The sequence below is a fragment of the Mustelus asterias genome, chromosome 19 (assembly GCF_964213995.1).
Source record: "Mustelus asterias chromosome 19, sMusAst1.hap1.1, whole genome shotgun sequence".
NCBI lineage: Eukaryota > Metazoa > Chordata > Chondrichthyes > Carcharhiniformes > Triakidae > Mustelus > Mustelus asterias.
In genome coordinates, this window is record NC_135819.1 from 69,032,850 (window position 1) to 69,059,342 (window position 26,493).

The window sequence follows — 26,493 nt, forward strand, 5'->3', positions numbered from 1 at the left end:
CTTGAAGGTTCATTCGCTTCTTTAAGGGTCAAGCCACAGCCCTCTGGAATTTACTTTAATTCTCTCCAACGATCCAGCTATCCGAGGCAATATTCTGTGCAGGTCCTTCCATTAGCTTTTTGGAGACATGACCCACCACCTTTTCTTTACAGACCTCAAGAGTATGGATGCCTCAGCTCCTGGTTTGGGTTGATGACAGATACCAAACTTCCCACACAGCTTACATAGTGAACTCTGCTGACTGCTTTGTGCCACACTGAAGACCACTGTAGACTATTAGCTGCAAGCTAGAGCAAATTGTCCAGCAGTTTTTTCTTTATCAAACCCATACTGAACTGCCTGTTTCTGTCAGCAAACGAGCAGATAAATTAAACCAAAGAACCTTCTAATCAAGGCCACTACTCTAAACCACTTTCTTTATGGCAATGTGGCATGGTTTTGGGATGCTTTAAACAGAACGGTTTGAACAGAAACACAAATTAATTTCCTTCAGCACAACTCTTGAGCTCTGAAAAGTCATACAGACTTGAAATATAAACACTATTTCTCTCTCCACAGATGCTGCCAGACCTTTCCTGCATTTTCTGTTTTTATTTCAGATTTCCAGTATCTGCAGCATTGTGCTTTCATTATTGCTCGAATGAATTGATATTGCTCACGCGGTTTTACCACCCTTTCCCCAGACTCCCTGGCTCTATGTACTACAGGCTTACAGATGGATCATTCATTGTTTAAGTTGTTTCATTATGAATTCTGACCTTGCAAGATAAACACAGGCTACCTTTCAAGTGTAATAACCCAGGCTTATTTGAGTCGCATTTACATCAGAGTTGTTTTTAACCAGCTTCTCAACCAGATGTCCACTTATCTTACTTCTAACACTTTAATCCACAACCTAAAAGTTATATTCCTGAAATTAAAAGTTATATTCTAAAGCAAATAAAGCCTGACAATATGGGTACTATAGTGCTGTGCATTGGCAATAACAGCTACTGATGGTTGGCAGTATCTTATGGACCTAAACTATTCTCACCTGATGTCTATTTGTGCACTTTCCAGCAAGTATCAATGAACACTGGAAAACAGCAGCGGCCTTGGCTGGCTTTTCCCCAACATAGACAGAGGATCAAGATCAAATGCAGCAGCCCAACGTGCTGAATTGATTAGCTTCAGCCATTCAAAACGTGTATGCAGCTGAAGAATTTTATACATTAAAATATGTTTAGTCTGAGCATAACAAACTGAAGCAAGAATCAGTTAATATACAATTAAAATGTTAACTACATTCACCATTTTCCCTGGAGCGTAGGAGGCTTACGGGTGATCTTATAGAGGTCTATAAAATAATGAGGGCCAAAGACCAGGTAGATAGTCAACATCTTTTTCCAAAGGTACGGGAGTCTAAAACTAGAGGGCATAGGTTTAAGATGAGAGGGGAGAGATACAAAAGAGTACAGAAGGTGGTGAGTGTCTGGAACGAGCTGCCAAAGGTAGTAGTAGAGGCGGGTACAATTTTGTATTTTAAAAAGCATTTAGACAGTTACATGGGTAAGATTGGTATCGAGGGACATGGGCCAAACGTGGGCAATTGGCACTAGCTTAAAAGGTAAAAACTGGGCGGCATGGACAAGTTGGGCCAAAGGGCCTGTTTCCATGCTGCAAACCTCTATGACTCTCTGACCATTCTTTTGGGAACAAGTGATATGAAGTTTTAGGACCACCTTATAAACTAGGGTCCTATCTAAATCATTGAAATTTAGCAAAACAGAGCATGTGCTGTATTCATGACATGTGCCGTATCGTGCTCTTTACTGGTTGATTTAATAATGGCACAATCAGACAATTAGTTCAGTTTTGTCCAGAGTTTATTATGGGATTCTGGTGGTAAAGTAACACAAACATTAAATTCCAACTTCTGAAACTGTAGGGAGTTTGTTATTACATTTAATGTATAGTCACTTCTCCATGTGAATGCCAAAGGCATAATCATTGGAAATGAATGGTTCCCAGCAGTTGAAAACTCTGAAGTCTTTCATCAACTGAGTCCCAGCATTTCAATCCCGAGTGGCCCAAGCCTCCCATTAGAACTTATGAATTTTTATGCTTACCTCAACTTGCTTGGTTAAACTTTCAGTTTAGAATTTTTACATCATTAGGAGTTATTTCCGTTTCCTTAAATGTTGAGATTGTAACAATTGCCTTTTTGCATTAGTCGTGGAATTAGGTTGCTGCTAACCACACGACCTATTATACCACAAATAGCATGGGTCAATCATAAGGCAAATCAGAAGGCTAACTGGCCTGTGCTAAGTTTCTGAATGGAAAACAAAGGCTCGCACAGGCTATTAGACAATTTGAAAAAATATATCTTCACACATTTAAGGAGGGTTTTGTACTTAAAATTTGAAACTACATGCATCCTGCAAATATACAGCATTCTTTACGAGATCACTCCCGAGTATGTTAGCAAAGTGAACTGAAGCTGTACTTGGTGATATTGTACATTGTACTAAGGCAGATAGGGATATTGTACATGTCTGAGCCAATAATCCTGTGACCTTTTGTTTAAAATTATGTGAATCATAGGCTCTTACTATTATTTATTGTACCAATTTATTGTAAATGATGAAAGGGACAATTATAGCATGCGACATACATCTCCATGATGTAATGTCAGCAATAAACTAGATAACCTCTTCCGTATTTATGGATGTGTAAAGAGAGAAAGACTTGCATGTATATACCATTCACAACCTCAGAACCTCCCACAACATTTTATAGCTAATCAAGTACTTTTGAAGCGTAGTCATTGTTGTAAAGTAGGAAATAGAATTCCTGAACAATAACTTCCCACAAATAGCAATGTGCTAATGACCAGATAATCTGCTTTCTGTGATGTAGGTTGAGGGACAAATATTGGGAAGGACACCAGGAACAACAATCCTGCTCGTTTTCAAAATGGTGCCATGTGATCTTTTATGTCCATCTGAGTGGGCAACTAGCACCCTGACAGTGTGGTACTCCCTCAGTGCTGCAGTGGAGTGTCCACTTAGGTTGGGAAGTGAACTCACAACCTTCTGACTCAGAGGTGGGAGTGCTACATGCTGTGCACGTGCATGAAGAGACAAGTTATTTATATTTCTCCTCTTCTAACTGTAAACAAAATGTGGCGATGCCGGCGTTGGACTGGGGTAGGCACAATAAGAAGTCTCAATACCAGCTTAAAGTCCAACGGGTTTATTTGGTAGCACGAGCTTTCGGAGCGCTGCATCAGGTGCGTGCAGGATTTGGTTCACAAACAGGGCATATATCATATATAGACACAAACTCAATTACAAGATAAATGGTTGGAATGCGAGTCTTAACAAATAATCAAGTCTTTACAGGGGCAGACAATGCGAGTGGAGAGAGGGATAATCACAGGTTAAAGAGGTGTGAATTGTCTCAAGCCAGGACAGTTGGTGAGATTTTACAAGCCTAGGCAAGTCATGGGGGTTACAGATAGTGTGACATGAACCCAAGATCCCGGTTGAGGCCGTCCTCATGTGTGCGAAACTTCCACAACTTGGGTGTTGTAAACAAATCATATGAAGTGGAGTAATCCATGTTGCACATGGTTAAAACAGCAGAGACCCACCTGGTACCAATACTACACCTGCCACCTGCTAACAGTGACTGAAGAATGAATCTCAAAGGTGGGGTCGGAGGGGGGTGCAATTAAAAAAGGGACGGAAGCTATGCTTCAGTTGCACAGAGCCTTGGAAAGACCTCATCTGGAGTACCAAGTTCAATTTTGGGCACCAAACCTTAGGAAAGAGGACAGCACAGTTTCCCCAAATGACAGCAGGGCAGGGTTAAATTATGAAAACTGGGGCGGGATTTACCAAGCAACCCGCTGTGAGTTTTGCAGCGGGGGAGACGCCCCGTCATTAGCCGGCAGCCGGATCTTCTGGTCCCGCCATTTGTCAACTGGGTTTCCCGTTAAATGCACCCCTCGCTGCCACGAAATCCACGATGGGGGTGCACTGTTGGAGACATCAGAAGATCCCACTGGTGTGAATGGCCGGAAAGTTTCAGCCCTGTTTGCAAAGACTTGCTTTGCATTCCTTTGAATTTGAAAAGTTGCGGGGTGATATAATTGACTACTTCTAAATGATAGAGATTTGATCAGCTATGTACAGAGAAGCTACTTCCACGAGCAGAGGAATCAAGAACAAGGGGAATAACCTTGAAATTAGAACCAAGACATTCTGATGCAGAATTAGGAAGCACTTCTTTCTCGCTAAGGGTCATGAAAATCTGGAATTCAGTCTCCAGAATGGTTGAACACATGCAGGGTCAATTTTTAAGAATAAGATCAATAAATCTTTTATTAGGTTAGAGTATAAACTGATATAGATCAGTTTAGATAGAGATCAGATATGATCTAATTCAATGGCAGAGCAGGCCCGAGGGGCTGAATGGTCTACTCCTGTCCTAGGGTACGAGCCACATTTCATCTGTTGCTAAACTGCATTCCTCCAGCTCAGGGGGATTGCCTGTTTCACCCATAATTTTACAATGAGGATTTGAGGATTGACCTTTCAAATGCTCACCTCATTTCATCGCTCTTCACAAATTTCAGCATCACATCCAATGTCCCCTGAATATCCACATACCTTCCACGTTTCATTCTATCCACAGTGCATCGATTTTCAAGGCCCTTTCCTCAAATGTTGCTGCAATTTCACTCCATCCATCTGACCGACTATTCTTCTCCAATCATCTGTGCAAACCTGCACCCTTTATTCGTCAGGCTGCAGATTACTGCTTGTTCCTTCCTACACTGAAAGTAGTCAGTGCGTCATGATGCTGCTATCTCTGAGGGTTCTCCAGAAGCACTCAGCTGCTACTCATCCCCGAACATTCAACAGCCATCCTAGGTAAAGCACTTTGAGTTGGGCTTTTTGCCCCACTCACTCATGATCCCTCCTTTTCCCGATGAGTGTTCAGCTTGTTGCCTTATGAACTGGTCTGGAGGTGCTGCTTTATTTGACCAGTGCTAGATGAAAACATACTACAATCTCTTTCCCATTTCTTTGATAATTACTGTCCAAAGGCTAACACAATTGAAAAATTTAAAAGCAAGATTGGTAGAATTTAGTTACGGCAAGGGTATCCAGGGATATGCAACAAGCAAGGGTATCCAGGGAATATGGATCTAGGTTGCATAATCAAGCTGAATGGCAGAATAGGCTCGAAGGGCTGAATGCCTTATTCCTGTTTCTATAATGGATTCATATAACACAGTTCCAAAAGGTCTACACACTGAGAATGAGTAGCTGTAGTACCTGTGAATCCCCATCAGTTATTTTGCATAATCTCTCACTGGAAATAATCCTTATAGATTGGAAAGTAAATGGATTTTTCCTTTTCTTTCCTCCCCCAATTACACAAGTTATCAATCCGATCACATCTTCCAAGGCGTCGGTGCACGAAGCAAATCAAACAACTTAAAGACTCTACAAGATCATGACAGTAAGTAATTCTTTTCCGGAAACAATTCTACCAACGAAATTGCAATTACGGCTGTAACAATCTGCTTAGGAAGCTTATCTCAGTCTGGCTGAAAAGAATAGGGCACAATATTTTTGAATGTTTTAATAAAACGTACACGCTGGAACCATCATTGCTCTTTAAGGAAGATTACATAAACCAATTATGGATGGTTCCTTTTGTTTATTGCATTTTCATGCAGCAATTACATTGAATTTAATAACTGCTGCAGGTTGAACTCCTCACTAAGAGCTGGGTTCGTGATTCATCACAGAATTGGTTAATTTTCACACAAAAAAATAATGCACCAAGTATAATGCGGCAGTGAACAACACAGTCCAAGAGGTCCAGCTTCAATTTCTTGTCTCTGCTGAACTGACTGATTTCAGTCAGTACCTTCAGCTGGCAAAGCTGATGGATGAAGAAAAGCAGTCAGGATTGTTGCTTCAGATTGTTAATGTAATGCATTACTGTAAATGTTTGGATAATATAAGCACAGGTGAAGTTCAACTATGTTACACCTTGAACTCCCCATCAACGCGGAATGGATCTCTATTTTGTGCAAGTTATTAGGGATTTTGTGGCAGTATCGAGGGAGTGTTGCACTGTCTGACATACTGTTTTTCAGACAAGACGCTAAACTAAGGCCTGTGTGCTGTTTCAGGTGGACGTGGGATTATGGGCATAGGGCCTGGGTGGGATTGTTGTCAGTGCAGACTTGATGGGGCATGGTCTCCTTCTGCACTGTAGGGATTCCATGAAAAGCAAGAGGATAAACCCTAGTGTCCTGGCCAAAATTTATCTGCTAACCAACATCGCTACAACAGATTTGGTCATAATCACATTGTGGAGTCCTGTTGTGTGCAAACTAGGTGCCATTCTTCTCTATATCATAGCAGTGACTACATTTCAAAAGTCTGTCATTGGCTGTAAAGTGCTTTGGGACATCCTCAAGTTGTGAAAGGCGCTTTATGAATTCAAGTCCAGAGTTGGGCTGGGCAATTGTGCCATAAGAGAAGGAAGAATCAACTAGGGAAAAATTAAAATATACTTTTTATTTAAAGCAGGGCATTCAAACAGCTAGCACAACAACACAATGGGTCGGAATTTTGCTATGGCAGGAGACCATAACACAGTTTAGGTTTGCAATTCTACAAGTTTCCAACTTCAGATGGGTATTTTGGGAAGGCATTAAGCAGATATAGGAAATGAGGATAGGATATCTCGGAGCCACATGGATACTTCACAACAGCTTGTGATAGAAAGGCAAGTACAGAGACTGGCTATTTATTCTGTGGAAAATAGGGCAAAGAATGGGGGGAAATTAAAAGATATTATAAAAGCAGAAACATTTTACTTACTCCAAGTCAGAGCAAAATAAAAGTTGCATTCGTAGAACCTTGAGTAATATTTCTGATTAACATCAAAAGAATAAAAGGAAAAAGGGAGGATTTTACATTTTCAGCCATGGAAGTCAAACCTGTGAGAAATGTTATCAATCGCAGACAAGATGTGGTAACACATAATTGATCTGAACTTTGCTTTCTAGTCGGACATATTGAGAAAATAGTTAACAAAACATTTGGGGTCTTGGGCTTCTTTATGAGACATCGAATATAGAAGCAAAAAAGTTATGCCGAACCTTTATAAATTTCTGGATAGGCCACAAATAGAGTACTGCGTATAAATCTGGACACAACACTTTAGGAATGATGCAAGTTTCCTTCAGAGGAGGTTTACCAGAATGATTGCAGGTCAGAGGAGTTTAAGCCAAAAGGCTGGGTTGTAGAAGCCAGTGTTGTTCTCTGAGCAAAGGATTTTGAGGCAAGATTTGACAGAGGTGAACAAGATTATTACCTACAACAGGTAGACAATGAAAAACTGTTTCTATTAGCTGATGGCACAAGGAAAAGGGTACATGGATTTAAGGTTTTGGGCAAAGGATGCAAAAGAGATATGAAGGAAGACTTTTTTTACATAGCTATTAAATGACCTTGAATTCCTTGCCTACAAGGATGATGGAAGCAGAGATAATTAATGATTTCAAAGGGAAATTGGATTGGCACCTTGAGAGAAATACGCTTGGACGCACGGTGGCACAGTGGTTAGCACTGCTACCTCACAGAGCCAGGGAGCCAGGTTTGATTCCCGGCTTGGGTCACTGTCAGTGCAGAGTCTGCACGTTCTCCCCATGTCTGTGAGGTGCTCTGGTTTCCTCCCACAGTCAGAAAGATGTGCTGGTTAGGTGCATTGGCTATGCTAAATTCTCCCTCAGTGTACCCGAACAGGCGTTGGAGTGTGGCGACGAGGAGATTTTCACAGTAACTTCATTGCAGTGTTAATGTAAGCCTACTTGTGATACTGAAAAATAAACGTAAACTTGTTGAGGTATAGTGACTGAGTGGGAGAATGGAACTGTCTGGATTGCTCTACAGAAAGCAGTCATGGATTTGATGAACCGAATGGCCTCCTTCTATGCTGCTGTGGCTTTACAATCCTATTTTATCATGTTGTGGTAAGATACTAAAAACAATCAATTCTTACACCATCATTACTCTCAACATTCACCACCCCCTTTACTCCGAGCAATGAATTCATATTTTTTGCCCACTCAAGAAAACAGCACGTTGATAATTGGCGATTAAACAAATGACAAGAGCATAGAAATTATTGGAAAATATCAGCAAATGGCTGCTGTAGCTGCATGACATTCCTGGGTCTGTAATGCTAACACAGGAATTCATCAGTTTATTTTTAATGAGATAATGCCACCATTATATAATGGACAAGAAAATGCCAAACAAACATATTAACTGCTGGTGACATTGCCAACTCTCATTTCTAGGCTGAGATTAACAAACTTTGAATTTTTTAGGAATGCTTGTTCTTGCCTCATACATTCTTGCCATTATAGCTAAAACAGAATATTAACTCCTAATTTTGGGAGCCTGACCTTATGTTGGGCTGAGTAACAGCCCCATTTAGCACAAGTCTTTCCTTCATACACCCAAATAATTTGTCTAAAACAGAAGAACTCTACAACTTGGACAATAAAGTATTTTCAGGGTTTTGCACTTCTGAGTAATAGACTTAAATAAAGTGTCTATTAGAAGTAAGAGTGGATGATACGCACTGTTGGGATTAGGTTTATTTTAAGGGGACCCATGTGCCACAGGCTGTATCAGATTCTTTCTACCTGCATCATCACATTTAATATCAGAATTCCAACTGCAGAAACTGACTATTCTGATCTTTAGTCGGGGAGATTTCTAAATTCTAAAGTTGACTTTTGTGAAAGGATTCCCTAAAATCATCAGCAGAGATGAAGGCGTCAGGAGTTTCAGAAGTTAAAATAAAGGCATCCACACTGTGCACAGCATGACTTAGACATGACCTAATTTTTTTTTTAAAGCCAAGGACAATAGATGGCACTCAAAATTGACAGCAGCTGCTTTCAAACCAGCCCCAGGTATCTCAAAACAAGGTCTCACCATTAAGTCCCTTTGGAAAGAGGGATTATCAAAACCATTCTTTAAATAAGGGCAATGTCACATTAGGAACTTCTTCTGAACAGCAAATGACACGATCAGGACTCGTTTCAACGGAACAGTGATAAGACTCTCTTGGACCCTAACAAACACCTACCTGAGCCTAGAACACTCTCAGTAAGCGTGATTTCCGGATACTGTTATTCTTGTGGGGATGTCCTTTCATATTTTATGTATGCTCATGATTTGTGTTACTTGTGAACATCATCATTTGTTGGCTATATGTCACTGAAGCATAATTGTTTTGGTTCAGGTCAGAAACTCCAAAGTGTTTTATGGAGCCCACCTGGATCACAAGTTTTGCATCTAGAGTTTGACTAGAATAAGCATGATATGTTCCACTTCAGGTATGATTCAAATGATCCACTAGGGAGCTTTTATCAAACAAAGTTTATTTAAGAATATAGTTAACATGTATGGAAAGAAAATTAGCAAGAACTTTCATCAGTTACGAACAAAAGCAAAACAACCACGACAATGTACAATCCCTAACAACGACATTCAAGATGTTCCAATCAAACCACAACCCTTTAAACATATTCAACACAGCAAAGTCTTATGCTCACGTGATACTAGAATTGAGTCCTTTGGTTGGAGAATTGAAAATTCTCAGTCTTGTAAGTTCGAGTAGTCCTCTTGACACACCCAGAACAGTATGACGTCAGAACAGCTTCCCAAAACCCCAGGTAGACTCTGGTCAAGCCACCAACAGCAGATTTTCTTTGCCAAAAATGCTTTCAGCCAACCTGCAGAATTTCCAAAATCAGGGAGAGAGAGAGAGAGAGAGAGAGAGACTTCTTTTCCTGCTGTCCCTTCTAAAAGTAAAACGTGCAGCTCCAAAGTGAAAATGAAAAAGCTCTTATCACTTGAACTGCCAACCAGTTTTTCTCCTAACAATGCAGAGCCATAAACATCCCAATAAAAATAAACAAACCCCATTTAAGCTATTGAAGTAGCAACAAAAGGACATCTCCAGTCAAGCCAGCAACAATGACATCAGCTAAAGCTGTGCAATGCAGAGAGCATGATTTTGAAAAAACTCTGACGGTACACGAGCGTCATACAATACACTGAACACCTCAAAACCTTGGCACAAAAACCTAGTTCTGGACATTAAAATCTGAGATCAATTTGGTGGTACCACTCACACAGATAATAATAATTACAGCGGCACACAGAAACATCAGAGTCGCACAGTCAGGAACACTCTTCCGAGAGTACGGTTGAGACACACAAATTGTGGAGTGTTACAGGAATCATGCTTCAACCAATTCAATACCAGAGCTGGAGCAGTTAATGTCACCATGCCTAAAAGAGGAATATGATCTTTTCCCAGGATTGCTGCCAATTGCAAAAGTCTGTAGTTTGCATTTGTTTTACTGTATAAGTTTGAGATACAATTTAAGGTGCCCAACTTAAAAAACATTAGCGCTAAATACAACTACAAATTATAGCATTGCCCTCAGTCATAAATATTTACTAGATTTTAAAAAAGCAATGAATAGTTCTATTCATCTGTTTGCATTGTGAAAGTTAGCCATCATAATTAATTATGCTTGAGTTTAACAAATTCAAATGTGAACTGTTTATGCCTCATTTTCTCTTTCATAAGAAGCTTATGACTGCATGCTACAATTAAATTCATGCTCCTCTGGTCCTCAAACTTCCAGTTTGTCACACAACAAGATAAACTACTTGAACTTATTGAATTTGACAGCTAATATACGAGCTGTGTCATTGGTTAGCAAGTTGTCATCAAAGCTGCAGAGAGAAGACAAAACAAAGCAAATGTTTTTAATGTAAAACGCTCCTGTTGAATAAAAACATTTGGGGCAGCGGTTTGGGGGGGGGTGGTTGGAAGATGGCAGGAAACTCAAAAATCAGTTCATGTCGCTATGAATTTACAGCAGGACATCCCACATGTGCCTGCCATGGCGGGTTGGAAAACCCGACAGTGTTTGGCATCAACCCCATTTTCACCCTGTTAATTGGATGCAGATGACATCTGCACCCCCCCCCCCCCCCCCCAACCCCACCACCACCACATCAGATTCTGTCTCTCTGTCTTCATTGTCGAAGATAATAATTCTGTCCCAAAAACTATAGTTAATATAGCGGAACTTGGTGAAATTACTATAACCAGGGAGAAGGTAGTCAGTAAACTGAAGGGTATAAAAGTAGATTAGTTCTCGGGACCTGATGGTCTACACCCTAGGGTGTTAAAGCAGGTGACAGCAGAGATAGTGGGTACATTAGTTATGATATTCCAAAATTCCCTAGAGTCTGGAAAGGTACCAGTGGACTGGAAACATGCTAATGTGACATCCTTATTCAAGAAAGGAGAGAGACAGAAAGTGGGAAACTACAGACCAGTCAGCTTGGTGGGTAAGTTGCTGGAGTCAATCATTAAGGAGGAAAGGACTGAGCATCTGGAAAAGCAAAGCTCAATTCACCAATGTCAACATGGTTTTGTGAAGGGCAAGTCTTGTTTGACAAACCTGCTAGAGTTCTTTGAGTTCTAAATTCCAAATATTGATTGGAATCTTTATAGGTCGAATAGTTCGGATGGGGCAGTTTTTGTACGGTGTGTGCAGGAGGGTTTCCTGACACAATATGTGGATAGGCTGACAAGAGGTGGGGCCACATTGGACTTGGTACTGGGTAATGAACCGGGCCAAGTGTTAGATTTGGTTGTGGGAGAGCACTTTGGAGATAGTGACCACAATTCGGTGTCTTTCATTATTGCAATGGAGAGGGATAGGGCCATACGGCAGGACAAGGTTTATAATTGGGGGAGGGGTAATTATGATGCGATTAGGCAAGAATTAGGGAGCATAAGATGGGAACAGAAACTGTCAGGGAAAGACACAAATGAAAAGTGGAGCTTGCTCAAGGAACAAATACCGCCTGTCCTTGATAGGGATGTCCCTGTCAGGCAGGGAGGAAATGGCCGAGTGAGGGAACTATGGTTCACAAAAGAGGTTGAACGTCTTGTCAAGGGGAAAAAGGAAGCGTATGCAAGGATGAGAAAACAAGGTTCAGTTGGGTCGCTTGAGGGTTACAAGGTAGCATGGAATGAGCTAAAAAAAGGGCTTAGGAGAGCTAGGAGGGGGCACGAGAAGTCCTTGGTGGGTCGGATCAAGGAAAACCCCAAGGCTTTTTTCTCTTACGTGAGGAATAAAAGAATGACCAGGGTGAGGTTAGGGCCGGTCAAGGACAGTAGTGGGAACTTGTGTATGGAGTCAGAAGAGACAGGAGAGGCGATGAATGAATACTTTTCTTCAGTGTTCACCAAGGGGAGGGGCCATGTTTTTGAGGATGAGTATGTGATACAGGCTGATAGGCTGGAGGAGGTGGATGTTCTGAGGGAAGGTGTATTCGCAATTTTGAAAAATCTGAGGGTCGATAAGTCCCCTGGGCCAGATGGGATATATCCGAGGATTCTTTGGGAGGCAAGGGAGGAGATTGCAGAGCCTTTGGCTTTGATCTTTGGGTCCTCACTGTCCACGGGGATAGTGCCGGAGGACTGGAGAGTGGTGAATGTTGTTCCTCTGTTCAAGAAAGGAAATAGGAATGACCCTGGCAATTTTAGGCCGGTTAGTCTTACTTCGGTGGTTGGTAAGTTAATGGAAAAGGTCCTGAGGGATAGGATTTATGACCATTTGGAAAGATGCAGCTTAATCCGGGATAGTCAATACGGATTCATGAAGAGTAAGTCTTGCCAAACAAATTTGATTGAATTCTTTGAGGAGGTAACTAAGTGTGTAGATGAAGGCAGAGCAATTGATGTCGTATACATGGATTTTAGTAAGGCGTTTGATAAGGTTCCCCATGGTTGGCTCATGAAGAAAGTAAGGAGGTGTGGGATAGAGGGAAATTTGGCCGATTGGATAAGTAACTGGCTATCTCATAGAAGACAGAGGGTGGTGGTGGATGGAAAATTTTCACACTGGAGACCAGTTACCAGCGGTGTACCACAGGCATCAGTGCTGGGTCTTCTGCTATTTGTGATTTTTATCAATGACTTGGAGGAGGGGACTGAAGGGTGGGTCAGTAAATTTGCTGATGATACCAAGATTGGTGGAGTAGTGGATGAGGTGGAGGGCTGTTGTAGGCTGCAAAGAGACATTGATAGGATGCAGAGCTGGGCCGAAAAATGGCAGATGGAGTTTAACCCTGATAAGTGCGAGGTGATTCATTTTGGGAGGACAAATTTGAATGCGGATTACAGGGTCAGCGGCAGGGTTCTGAGGAATGTGGAGGAACAGAGAGATCTTGGGGTTCATATCCACAGATCTCTGAAGGTTGCCACTCAAGTGGATAGAGCCGTGAAGAAGGCCTATAGTGTGTTAGCGTTTATTAACAGGTGGATTGAATTTAAGAGCCGTGGGGTTATGCTGCAACTGTACAGGACCTCGGCGAGACCACATTTGGAATAGTGTGCAGTTCTGGTCACCTCACTATAAAAAGGATGTGGAAGCATTGGAGAGAGTGCAGAGGAGATTTACTAGGATGCTGCCTGGTTTGGAGGGTAGGTCTTATGAGGAAAGTTTGAGGGAGCTGTGGCTTTTCTCTTTAGAGCGGAGGAGGATGAGAGGCAACTTAATAGAGGTTTATAAGATGATGAGGGGGATAGATAGAGTGGACGTTCAGAGACTATTTCCTCGGGTGGATGTAACTGTTACTAGGGGGCATAACTATAGGGTGCATGGTGGGAGATATAGGAGGGATGTCCGAGGTAGGTTCTTTACGCAGAGAGTGGTTGGGGTGTGGAATGGACTGCGTGCTGTGATAGTGGAGTCGGACACTTTAGGAACTTTCAAGCGATTATTGGATAGGCACATGGAGCCCACCAGAATGATAGGGAGTGGGATAGCTTGATCTTGGTTTCAGACAAAGCTCGGCACAACATAGAGGGCCGAAGGGCCTGTATTGTGCTGTACTGTTCTATGTTCTATGCAACCAGCAAGATAGATAACGGGGATCTACCTGGACTTCCAGAAGGCATTTGATAAGGTGCCACACAAGATACTAATCCAGAAGGTTAGATCCCAAGGGGTTGGGGGTTGGGGGTAGAGTAGTGGCTTGGATTGAGGATTGGCTGACTGATAGAAAGCAGAGGGTTGGGAAAAATGGTTCCTTCTCCAGTTGGCGATCTGTAACTAGTGGGGTCCTGCAGGGTTCAGTTCTCGGACCACAACTATTTACAATCTATATCAATGATCTACGTGCAGGGACAGAGCATAACATAGCGAAATTTTCTGACGATACAGTGGGAACGCAACCTGTGATGAGGAGATTAAAAGTTTACAAATGGACATTGACAAGCCAGGGAAATGGGCCAGAATCTGACAGGTGGAGTTTAATATGGATAAATGCGAGGTTATCCATTTTGGCCGGAAAAATAACAGGGCAAATTATTATTTAAATGGGAAACAAATTCAAAAGGTGCCTGTGCAGAGGGATCTGGGTGTCTTTGTGCATGAATCTCTGAAAGTGGGTATGCAGGTGCAGAATGTTATAAGGAAGGCAAATGGAATCTTTGCATTTATTGCAAAGGGTCTAGAGTATATAAATAGAGGAGTGTTGTTACAATTGTATAAGGCATTGGTGAGACCACACTTGGAGTATTGTGTTCAGTTTTGATCACCTTCTTTGAAGAAGGATGTGGTGGCACTGGAGGCGGTTCAGAAGAGGTTCACGGGATTGATTCCAGGTTTGAAAGGTCTGTCATACGAGGAGCGGTTGAGTAGCTTGGGCTTGTACTCGCTGGAATACAGAAGAATGAGGGGGGGATTTGATTGAGGTATATAAAATACTCAACGGGATTGGTAAAATACATGTTAACCAAATGTTCCCCCTTCTAGAACAGTCTGGGACAAAAGGTCATAGTTATAGAGCAAGAGGGGAGAGGTTCAAGACAGAAATAAGGAGAAGCTACTTCTCTCAGACGATTGTGAATCCATGGAACTCACTGCCCCAGAATGCAGTGGATGCAGAATCAATGGATTCAAGAAAAAGATAGGTAAATGTTTGATCAAAAGCGGGGTAAAGGGCTGTGGGAAAAAGGCAGGGAAGTGGAGTTAGGTTGAGATGGAGATCAGCCATGATCATATCAGATGGTGGAGCAGGCTCGAAGGGCTGAATTGCCTACTCTTGCTCCTAATTCCTATGTTCCTAAAACACACTGGCGTGAAATACATTTGGGACTCGTGAACAATATGTGGTGCTGCCACAAGCCTGGACCCTGGAATTCCACAGCAGTGGCCTGGGGGGATGCATTTGCAGATGGACCAGCCCTGGAGAGGGTCCATCTTCCAGCGTCACAACGTTCCTGGAGATCCATCTTCATTTTCAGGAGGTCTACCGTCCAGTCTCAGGCTGCTCCTGGAGATCGATCTTCACTTTCAAGGTGGTCCAACTTCTTTCTTCAAGAGTGGGTCAGTGAAGTTGGGTGGCTGTTCAATATAGCCCCCGAACATAAAGATGGACTCTGTGCTATCCAGGCCTGTCCCGCCACGGAATACAGCATGAAACACCTGGGTGCATATTTATGCATGGCCAGAAGATTTGGCGTATTTTCCTGTCAGCCACTGTAGCAGGAAACAATCCATGTTCCCACCCATGCCAAAATGGGAGAATTCCACCTTTAAACCATTTTTAAAAAAGCTCCGCTGGTAGTGGCATTATCACAAACTCAAATAACAGAGCATGCTCACAAAGAATAATAGTTATAAATTAATGGATAAGGGTGTTGACAGATTGAGAGAAAGACAATGAGAAAGAAAGTCCAGTCTGTCAATTAATCTGTCAATCAGGCAAGTAACATTGTCAGATTTTAAAAGTTAACTGTTGTGATGAGACAATGGTTTTTGGGTAGGCTGTTGATATAAATACTTGCTGATCCACTGTGCCAATGTATAAGAACATAAGAAATAGGAGCAGGAGTAGGCCATCTAGCCCCTCGAGCCTGCCCCGCCATTCAATAAGATCATGACTGATCTGAAGTGGATCAGTTCCACTTACCCGCCTGATCCCTATAAACCCTAATTCCCTTACCGACCAGGAATCCATCTATCCGTGATTTAAACATATTCAACGAGGTAGCCTCCACCACTTCAGTGGGCAGAGAATTCCAGAGATTCACCACCCTCAGAGAAGTTGTTCCTCCTCAACTCTGTCCTAAACTGACCCCCCTTTATTTTGAGGCTCTGCCCTCTAGTTCTAGCTTCCTTTCTAAGTGGAAAGAATCTCTCCACCTCTACCCTATCCAGCCCCTTCATTATCTTATAGGTCTCTATAAGATCCCCCTTCAGCCTTCTAAATTCCAACGAATACAAACCCAATCTGCTCAGTCTCTCCTCATAAACACCACCCCTCATCTCTGGTATCAACCTGGTGAACCTTCTCTGCACTCCCTCCAAGGCCAATATATCCTTCCGCAAATAAGGGGACCAATACTGCACACAGTATTCCAGCTGCGGCCTCACCAATGCCCTGTACAGATGCAGCAAGACATCTCTGCTTTTATATTCTATCCCCCTTGCGATATAGGCCAACATCCCATTTGCCTTCTTGATCACCTGTTGCACCTGCAGACTGGGTTTTTGCGTCTCATGCACAAGGACCCCCCTGAAACCAAGTGCAGTCTATAAGGGACAATTGGACCAGGGCATATAGACATAATTTAATTTACAATTTGAAGTCATAAATCTGTCTTTATATACAACATATTGATTTTATATTATGATTTTATAGTTAAATAACAAAATACACGCGGCTTGGGAAGCAACAAAGAGATAGCTGCAGTGTCAGCATTTCCCAGTACTATAACCTGAAGCAGGAAAATGCAAAACCGAGGCACTACAGTGTATACCACAAGCGTAATTACATTGCAGCAGATTCACAAAGGCATTTATCATTATAAATGTCAACATAGCATCATGCCCAGCACCAAAATGTCCTATTCTGAACTTCAAGCTAGCTTTTATATTTTAAAACTGGGGGTCACAAAAGGCCACCAAAGGGTCACCTGACTTCCTTTGTGGATTGAAACCACTTGCCTGTCTCAAGAGGTAACAGAATGAAACAAAAGGGACCCTTCAGACTGATAGAGGTGGAAATGTAATGGCTTTATTGATGTTGACAAGGGGGAGGTGGGGTGGAACACATGGAGCAAAATAGGTCAGGGTGAGGTTGGTGGTCAGGGGACGCAAGACAAAGGGAGTGGTAATGATAGCGTTAAAGACTAAAGTGGGTGTTAATAGTGGGCTAGTACTCTCTCCACAGATACTGCCAGAACTGCTGAGTTTTTCCAGCATTTTCTGGTTTATTCAGATTCCCATCATCAGTAGTATTTTGCTTTTGAATTTTGCCAGAACTGATTCTAGGAGAACTTAAGGGTCAGAATAAAGTATAACTGTGGAGGTAGATTTATGCATGTTTTAAATATTAAATGGGGGGATCTTTTCTGTAGTTATAAATTCCCTACTGAAATACTAGGGTATGTGTGTTACAATAAAAGTCTTAAAAGGTGAAATCTTGGCGTGTGATCCTTTCAGTTCGAATTCCTTTTCAAAACTTGTCGGTCTCTATGGGGATTATAACATAATGGTAATCATCAAATTTATTGAGTAATAATCAGCAATAGCATCAAGGCCCATATAAAATAACTTTTCTTTAATTGGGGGGTTGCTGAAAGGGAAACCTCAATATTGACAATTGAAACTGATCTAAAGGTCATTTTCTTTTCAAGTTTAAAGTTTATTTATTAGTGTCACATGTAAGGCTTATATTAACACTGCAATGAAGTTACTGTGAAATTCACCTAGTCGCTACATTCCATGCCTGTTGGGGTCAATGCACCTAACCAGCATGTCCTTCAGATTGTGGGAGGAAACCGGGGCGCCTGGAGGAAACCCACACAGACATGGGGAGAACGTGCAGACTCCACACAGACAGTGCCCCAAGCTGGGAATCGAACCCGGGTCCCTGGCGCTGTGAGGCAGCGGTGCTAACCACTGTGCCGCCCCATTTACCTGAAACATTAACTCTGTTTCTCTTTTACAGGTGTTGCCAGACCGGCAGAGCTTCTTCAGCAATTTCTGCTTTTTTCTATTCCAATTAAAACATATTATTCCTATAATGAAAATTTAAACATGCAAAATTCGCATTGCCCTTGAAGGAGCACCATTGCATAACTCATCAAATTGATTTTCCACATTGAAATTGTGCTCCTCATGAACTATATGCTCTGATTCCTTCTCAGTCGCATTAAATATTTGGTTGACAAACGCTCATGAATGCGAAATCTGAAATAAAGCTTCCAAGTGATGGAAACACATCATAGTCAGTGAGCATTGAAAACCGGGGGACAGCATTGATAAAGATTTTCCTGCTGGCAGAAGGATCGAGAGCCAGTGGGTGCCAATTTAAGGTGATTGGCAAATGAAACAAGGATGACATGAAGAAAAGTTTTATAACATGGCAAATGGTAAGCATTGGAATGCAGTACCTGACAGTGTGATAGAGGCAGATTCAATTGTGAGTTCCAAAACAAAATTGAAAAAATATCTGAAGATAAACAATTCACCTACAGGGACTAGGTGAAAGAATGAGACCAGCTAAATACTCTTTGAAGAGCTGGCACAGACAAGATGGGTCAAATGGCCTCCTTCTAACTTCTGAAGAAAATAGACATGTTTTAGTTGGAAGGGATGAAGATGAGCCAGTCATCAGTGATATACAGTTAATTCAATTTGAGTCGATCGGGATTTGCAATTAAACTTCCACCTCATCCCTGACAAGAAAAAAGTCTTTTGATCTGACACAAAAATGTGTAAATAGTGCAAGACATAAATAGAAGCACCTGTCAATAACAATCATTCTCAAGTGGAAACCTGAACTAAGAAGCCCAACTTATTGCTTCTCAATATAATCAGGGTTTTCAGGCTTACAAACCGTCTCAGGGACTTACAAGAGTTCAGCATAGTTATGGTCACCTCAACCCTTAGATTAGATTATTTCTTCAAATAAACACACATATCCCCAATGTCATAACGTCGCAGTGCAGTGCTGTTGTACAAACATTGTCCTAATTCGATTGTGACACTGAGAATTACAGACATAGGACCCAAATGCCCAGAAGGACCTTTGGTATCATAGGTTATTGTTCATCGTAGAGCAGAGGAAAAAAAACAAATCATATATAGTACTGTGAATCTAGATCATGTGTGATCTAACAATACAATCCTGCAGCTGGTATAGATCATGTTTGTGACACATCTAATAGAATAATATAATCCAATTGCTCTGACAGGTCCTGCAATGTGAGGACATTTGTGTTTGCTCCCCTCAACTTGTCCCTTAGCCGGCAGCGGCTAACTGGGAGCTTCCTTGGAAGTTCCTCAGCACCTGGTAATTTATAAGGGAAATGATAGATGATGTTAAAGTAAGTTGCATTTATTGGCCAGAAATAAAAAGGAATATGATAAATAAATCTGAAACCATCCCCTGAGCGGCTCTGGTTAATGAGCTCCTCTAGCGATGAGCAAACACCATTTCTCAATTAATGAAAACTGGAGTGTATATGAAGTATGTTTCTGACTGTGCAACAAATCGCCAGTTACAGCAATATGTCTTAATTGGACTGTAGTCATATTTTCTTTTTTGCCTTGGTATTTGCATACCCAGCAGCAAAATGTGACAAAAATGAGTAACGGGTCATCAAATATGCACAGAAACGAACCTTTTTTTTTCCCACACACTGTACACCCAAAAGGGAACATTGCTGTGAAACAGTGGTTAGAATGTGGAACTCACTACAACAGGGAGTAGTTGAACAGCGCTGATGAATTTAAGAGAAAGTTAGATAAACACACAGGGAGAAAAGAATAGAAGGTTATACTGATAGGGTGAGATGAAGTGAGGTAGGAGAATGCAGCATGAAGCAGTTGGGCCAAATGGTCTATACATTCTATATATATTGTACATGACCTCCCCTTCATCCAGAGTAATTTTTTTTTGCAAGAGGATATTTTCTAGTTCGCTATCAGACTCTCGCCATGTGCCAGAAATGGCCAGCGGTTGGCAGATATACACTTGCCCGATTGAACTCAGATCAGGAATCTCCTGGAAGAACCTGGCTAAGATTTCATCTGGATTCTGAAACAAAAACAGAAAATGCTGGAAAATCTCAGCAGGACTGACAGCATCTGCGGAGAGAGAATAAAGCCAACGTTTCAAGCCTGGATGACCTTTCGTCGGAGACCTGCCGAGATTATCCAGCATTTTCTGTTTTTTCCATCCGGATTCGGTTTTATTTTAGAACATCTATTACGGAGATCTCGAACAGGAAAAAAAAAAGATCCAAATGTAATTTTAAACTGGAGTGGAAGTCTGTTTTCCGCCGCCCCCCCCCCCCCCATCACTTTAGTCCGTTCTCAGAATTCAATGCCCACCAAATCCAATAAGTATTCTGAGTATATTCTTAATTCTTCCAGTCTCAGCATGAGACACTTTTACAGCCTACAGTGAGTGTTACATGGTAAAAGGAGCAAGTGTCAGTACATTTGTAAATGTAAAGAACTCCCTTCTCTATTGCACTGGTTACATTCAACATGGGTTGCTTACTGGAGATAAAGCAGGTTGATGTGCCAACAATTTGATGCCACAGAGAGAAGCAGTAAGTTTTGGCCCCGTGAATCATGTACCGAACTATGAAAAGAGGGACGCCTGTAATATTTCATGGCAGGAGGAGGAACGGCCATTGTGCTCTGCTCCCCTGCGCCTTAAAAATGTGATGGAACAGCAGTTTGTTGCCATCATAGCCAGAGAATGGCCAATGGCATCGTCTTGCTTCTTCCCTAGCTCTCTTCAAGCCTTCTTCAGCTCCTGTCTGACCCACATCACACTCGATCGCCCCATTTAATCCTTGATATAGATTATGACTATCTGAAGCATGACTGCTTTCAAAGAAGCATGATAGGTTGTTTGATTTCCATCTGTGTTGTAACTTTCTACGATTTTAATGTCAATTATCTCCTTAAAAAAAGGCTGAAGATCCAAACTTTGTGGGATAGCAAAGAGATACTAAAAATAGTCTAATCAGCCCTTGAGTGGGGTAGGGTGGGGGAATAAACCAAAATGATTGTGCACTATTGCTATCTCATGGTCACCGCTGGATATGAAACAACTGCATGTGGATTCTTCGGACAGAGCCTTGGTGATGCCCTCTACATTTGAATATAAAACTGACAGTGACTGTTTAAGTTCACACATCGAGAACGGCCATTTGGACCAGGTTGAAGTGGGCTACAGGTACCAATGAAATTGTTCTCCAGCAAGTCATTATTTGTGGAAGATGAGAGGACAAATTTGAAACAAAAATCTTGAACAGAACCAGACCTAGATAAAATAATGTAGGAATGCTCTTCAGTTTTTATGCGAATTTGGTCACTTCTCTCTGCAGTAACTTTGGTGATAATACTCCAGATCACAGGATAAATCACTGCATTAGAAAACCAAACTGTGCACATCATACTATATGGAAATTAACATGTTATTTTTAGTTTAACGTTGATTAGATGGCATGTTAAAATAAACAAAGTTGATACTTAATTGAATAACAGGTTAATGTTTGAGGGAGGGCCCTTCATTTAAAATGAACACCAAAAGATCAACTGAAATTCAATTTAATAATTAATAATAATTTAGTAACATATTGCCATGTTCCTATTTAGTCTGGAACTGCAAAAGGGGAGGGAGCGACTCCAGTCACAGAGGGGAAGGCAATAGATCGACTGAGCTCCTACTGATAAAACAAAAGAACCATTAGATGGTATAAAAGATTATGTGAGTTAGTCAATGAAGACCACAGATCGTAACATCTTAATTGATTGGAATACTGTTTTATCTTCCCACTTTTCGCTCTTAATTTAAAAAAGACAGTTCGCTATCTTTATGCTTTCAGTTTTGACAGGGCTCACAGCGGAAGCGTCTTTTCTCTCAACAGATGCTGTAGGACCTGCTGTGTATTTCAGTAATTTCTGTTATTTCTTTCAGCTTTATTTGTGGAATCAACAATCTGTTGAAACAGATAAATCATGTTCCTTTAAAACAAAAGCAGAAACCAACAGCGATCATCATAAATTAGATAATGAGATGTGTGCTGGAGAGGTACAACCTTTGAAAAACAAATTATAACACTCATCTTGTAGGAATAGAGTTTAAAAGCACAGTAAATACAGGCTTAATATTACAAGGTGAACTTATAAGAAGCATTTAATATAGCAATACAAACATGAACATAACTTTTCCGCAATTATACCCAGATTTCTTAATAAACATAACAGGCTAATGGAAAACTAGCATTCAACACAGCATCCATTATGCTGTTTGTTTACAGATTAGAATTAGATTGCCCAATGAAACGAAGTACAAACAGCTCCACCAATGGTTCAGTTTGTAAATTTGCTGCCCCATCCGGGATGAGTCAAAAGACCTGACTGATGGTCCTGGGTTTCAGCCCTGGCAGATGCTGAGTTCACAGATTTCCGAGGGACTGCAATTGACCTCAGTGACCCTTGGCTGGGGAGGAACAAAATCAATCAAGGTTCCTGCTGCTGCCTGCTATCTAATCACACCTGCTGGAAATGGCACAAGGTCTGGACACCAAGAGAGAAATAGAGTGATTCAGATGTAATAACTAGTAGAGAACAAAGGGACATAGTCTTAGAATTCAATGTAAACTGGTTAAAGCAAAGCCAGAAAATGAACTTCACAGAAAAAGGCTGCAAGAATATCGAATGTACAGCTCCAGAACCAATCAATGGACGTGTTTAAAAGCGAGAGAAAAAAAGACTTGAATTTGTTTATTATGACCTGCATAGCCAATGAAGTACTCGTGACGTGTTTTGATGTCAACATTGCTAAAGTGTAGGAAATGTAGCTGCTAATTGGCACATGGCATGTTCTCATAAACAGCAATGTTTTAATGACCAGGTACGTTTTTAGTAATTATCTGCAATTCAAATGTGTTAGAAGAGTAGTGGAAAAAAGGGAATTGGCATGACTACAGAAATGCCATTCCAAATGGGCTGAGGCCTGCACTTATGAACTTCAAATGGAGAAAATTATTTGAGGGGTGAAATAGTGGGCACCAAAACCAGGTCCGAGCAGGAGTTAATGCCTTCAGGAAATGAGCAGAAATTGGAGGGATAACAAATTAGGAGCAAGCATTGAAAGACCGCTGGCAAACTGACAACCAGTGGCGCATTACAGTAGCTACTTGCATCTGCAAAGAGGTTGCAACCCAAAAGGCTTTTGTTCAGTAAATTTGGCTCAAAAGCTGAATTCACAATAGCAGCCGTGCTACTGTGGACAAGGGAGTTGATTAGATAGGCACAATGTGGTGTTCCCGCTGCATTTCCAATCCAATAGTAAAGGGCAAGGATTCAACAAGACATTGGTAGTCCCAAAAAGAAGGGCGAACATTAATGTTGAAAAGATCAGACATGTTGTGCAACCACAAAGAAATGAATCAGGAAAGTAGTGATTGAAAAAAAAAGTCTGTCCCATAAGACTGAGTGCGTTGTACCTTTTGCGTGGAATTTTGTTTCCACTCAGTCCATGCTCCTGGTGTTCTCCAGGGTCAGTTCCTTCTAATTGTAACTTCCACTACACCTGTGCACCATTTCCCTTGCCATGTACAGTTAATCAAGACACCGACCCGAGAGCACCAACTCATTCATTTTCGTTACCATGACGTCAAAACAACACAACAGCTGTTTTCACTGCTGCTACATTGCTAAACATGTTACAAATCACTCAACAGACTAAACAACTGGATATGTAAGCACTAATTATCGCAGACATTCCATAGGTAGATGTTACTTAAAAACAAATGATTTTGTATGCAGTGAGATGCATGTATAGCTACAGGAGCCAAGAAAGCTTCATAGATCATCCTTAACATTAGTGCAAGTGCTATCAGTTTCAGCAGAACCAAAATAAGTGAATTACCCCTGGGGAGCATGTACAACAACTTACATTGACATTACGCACTGAAGTTAGCAAAATGCCCCAAAACACTTAATAGTTAGGGGTCAGGCCAACATAGATGCAGAAGCTGGAAAGATTGCCAATACTGTAAATGAAGGGTTCTAACCAGGCTTTTGAAGATGGAGGGGGTTGGAGCAAGTTGGAAGAACAAAGAGAACTCAGGACTTACGGGCAAGATGCTGATGTTTATTGATTTTAAAAGCATGATGTCGAGAGAACGCTGGACGAGAATGAAGGTTTTGAAGCTCTTCAGCTGATTGTAATGGAGAGCCACTGGAGGTTGTCAAAGACAGGCTAACAGATGAATGGAACAGACAGGAATTGCTCAATAGAATTCTAAAGCAGTGGGAATTTATGTCGTTTGCAGTTCAAGAGTCTGGTGAGAAGGGTATTGCAAAAGTTGATTCTGGAGATAACCGAGGAATAAGAGTTTCTTCAGCAATAGGGTGGGATGGGTAGAAATGGAGATATGTAATATTGAATGTTTGGGACACAAAACAGTGAACCACTGTTTGAGCTCATTAGCAGCCGGGCTGGATGTGCACTCAGAAGCAAGGAGTGTTTCACACAGCCGGACTGGATGATAATCCTATTGCCAATCTTGAGCTGCAGAAATCATAACTACCTGCACCTTGACATCATCCAAGCAAGACTGTCATGACATCAAGAGTAGTTTGAAGAGGTGATGAGAGTTATCATCATGGAGTACAAGGAAGAAACATTAGATACCATGTTCAATGATATATAATCAAAGGCTAACATAAAGAAAAAGATTACAAACGGAGTGAAATAGTGAGTACAGCTTGTTGGTTGCCATTCAGGACTGCAACAAGTGCAGCACGGTGGCACAATGGTTAGCACTCCTGCCTCGCAGTGCCAGCGATCCGCGTTCAATTCCGGCCTCGGGTCACTGTGCGGAGTCTGCACATTCTTCCACATCTGCGTGGGTTTCCTCCGGGTGCTCCGGTTTTCTCCCACAGTCCGAAAGACGTGCTGGTTATGTGCATTGGTCATGCTATATTCTCCCTCCGTGTACCCAAACAGGCACCGGAGTGTGGCGACTCGGGGATTTTCACAGTAACTTCATTGCAGTGTTAATGTAAGCCTATTTGTGATACTAATAAATAAAATGGAAGTTACTCTAGAATTGCAATATTTGAATTCTGTATCCCAGAGAATTGTGAACGCTCAATCACGAAGTATTTTCAAAACATAGATCTGTAGATTCTTGGTACTAAAGGATACGGCCAGAACATGGATTGAGGTAGAAGACCAGCCATTATCTTGTTAATGGTGGAGCATGTTCAAATGGCCACCTTCAGCTGCAATTTATGTTCTCACTTTGTCAAGCAGTAATGTAAAGCCATAAAGGAACGTTTGATTTGAGCCACCTTGCATCATTAGTGAACACTGAGGATAAATCAGGTGTATCTCTACACAAATGGAAGGGAAAATAAAACACAAGTAGGCTAGTTCCTTCTAGTTAGCTCTTGTTCATAATCCAACGGGGTAGTTCATAGTGGCATTGGTGCATGGAGTTTGCACATTCTCCCCATGTCTGCATGGGTTTCCTCCGGGTGCTGCGGTTTCCTCCCACAGTCAGAAAGACGTGCTGGTTAGGTGGATTGGCCATGCTAAGTTCTCCCTCAGTGTACTCGAACAGGCGTTGGAGCATGGCGACTAGGGGATTTTCACAGTAACTTCATCGCAGTGTTAATGCAAGCCTACTTGTGACACTAATAAATACATTTTAAATTTAAACTAGATATCCATGCTTGGCTTACCTGACTGTCCTCTCAGTCACACGTGGTGCATGACTGCAGGAGACTGGAAAACATGAAGGGAAATTAAGATTGCTAATACTCAAATAACCCCAGCTGAAAATGAATTCTACATTCTAAAATATAATTAGCATTTTACTGAGTATATACCCAGTGTCAAAAAAAAAAAATTCATCCTGTGTCTATACAGCACAATTATGACACAGATCATTTCACCCAGCAAGTTAATAGGGCTGAGTGTAATGTACCATCTCTCGTCTCTGCTCAGATTTCTGGGCACTCAGTCACAAGACGGCACCTCAGCATAAAGTGAAGATTTGCGGTTTTGTTAATGCAAATCAGAACAGAAATTTAGTAGTTTTAAAAAGAGGCTAAATCATTTATGGAAGTCAATACCCCGAGTTTATACCCCAGTTAAATTATAGTCCAACGTTCAAAGTCTATCTGAGATCCAAAACTCTTGCTTATTATAGTAAACCATTATTCTTAAACACAATGCAATGCTAAGTAGAGGGTGGCAATGTATAAATTAAGGACAATTCTCAATAAAGTTTTGCACTTGAAGCTGT

At 41.5% G+C, this 26,493-nt stretch overlaps 1 protein-coding gene across 3 annotated transcripts in view; it reads right to left on the reverse strand.

Annotated features, from left to right (window-relative positions):
* Window positions 1-26,493, reverse strand: part of exoc4 (exocyst complex component 4) — a 516,360-nt gene that overhangs the window by 185,948 nt on the left and 303,919 nt on the right. The window contains exons 10-11 of one of the 3 annotated variants that reach the window (XM_078235823.1): window positions 25,928-25,970; window positions 10,824-10,844 (exon numbers count right to left, since the gene is read on the reverse strand). The exons of 1 other annotated variant lie outside the window; for it this stretch is intronic. In XM_078235823.1, coding sequence (XP_078091949.1) covers window positions 25,940-25,970 — 31 coding nt within the window. In that variant the 3' untranslated portion in view covers window positions 10,824-10,844; window positions 25,928-25,939. Of the gene's footprint in view, window positions 1-10,823; window positions 10,845-22,746; window positions 22,789-25,927; window positions 25,971-26,493 lie in introns of those variants that run through there. One more of the 3 variants, XM_078235825.1, reaches the window with a different exon arrangement.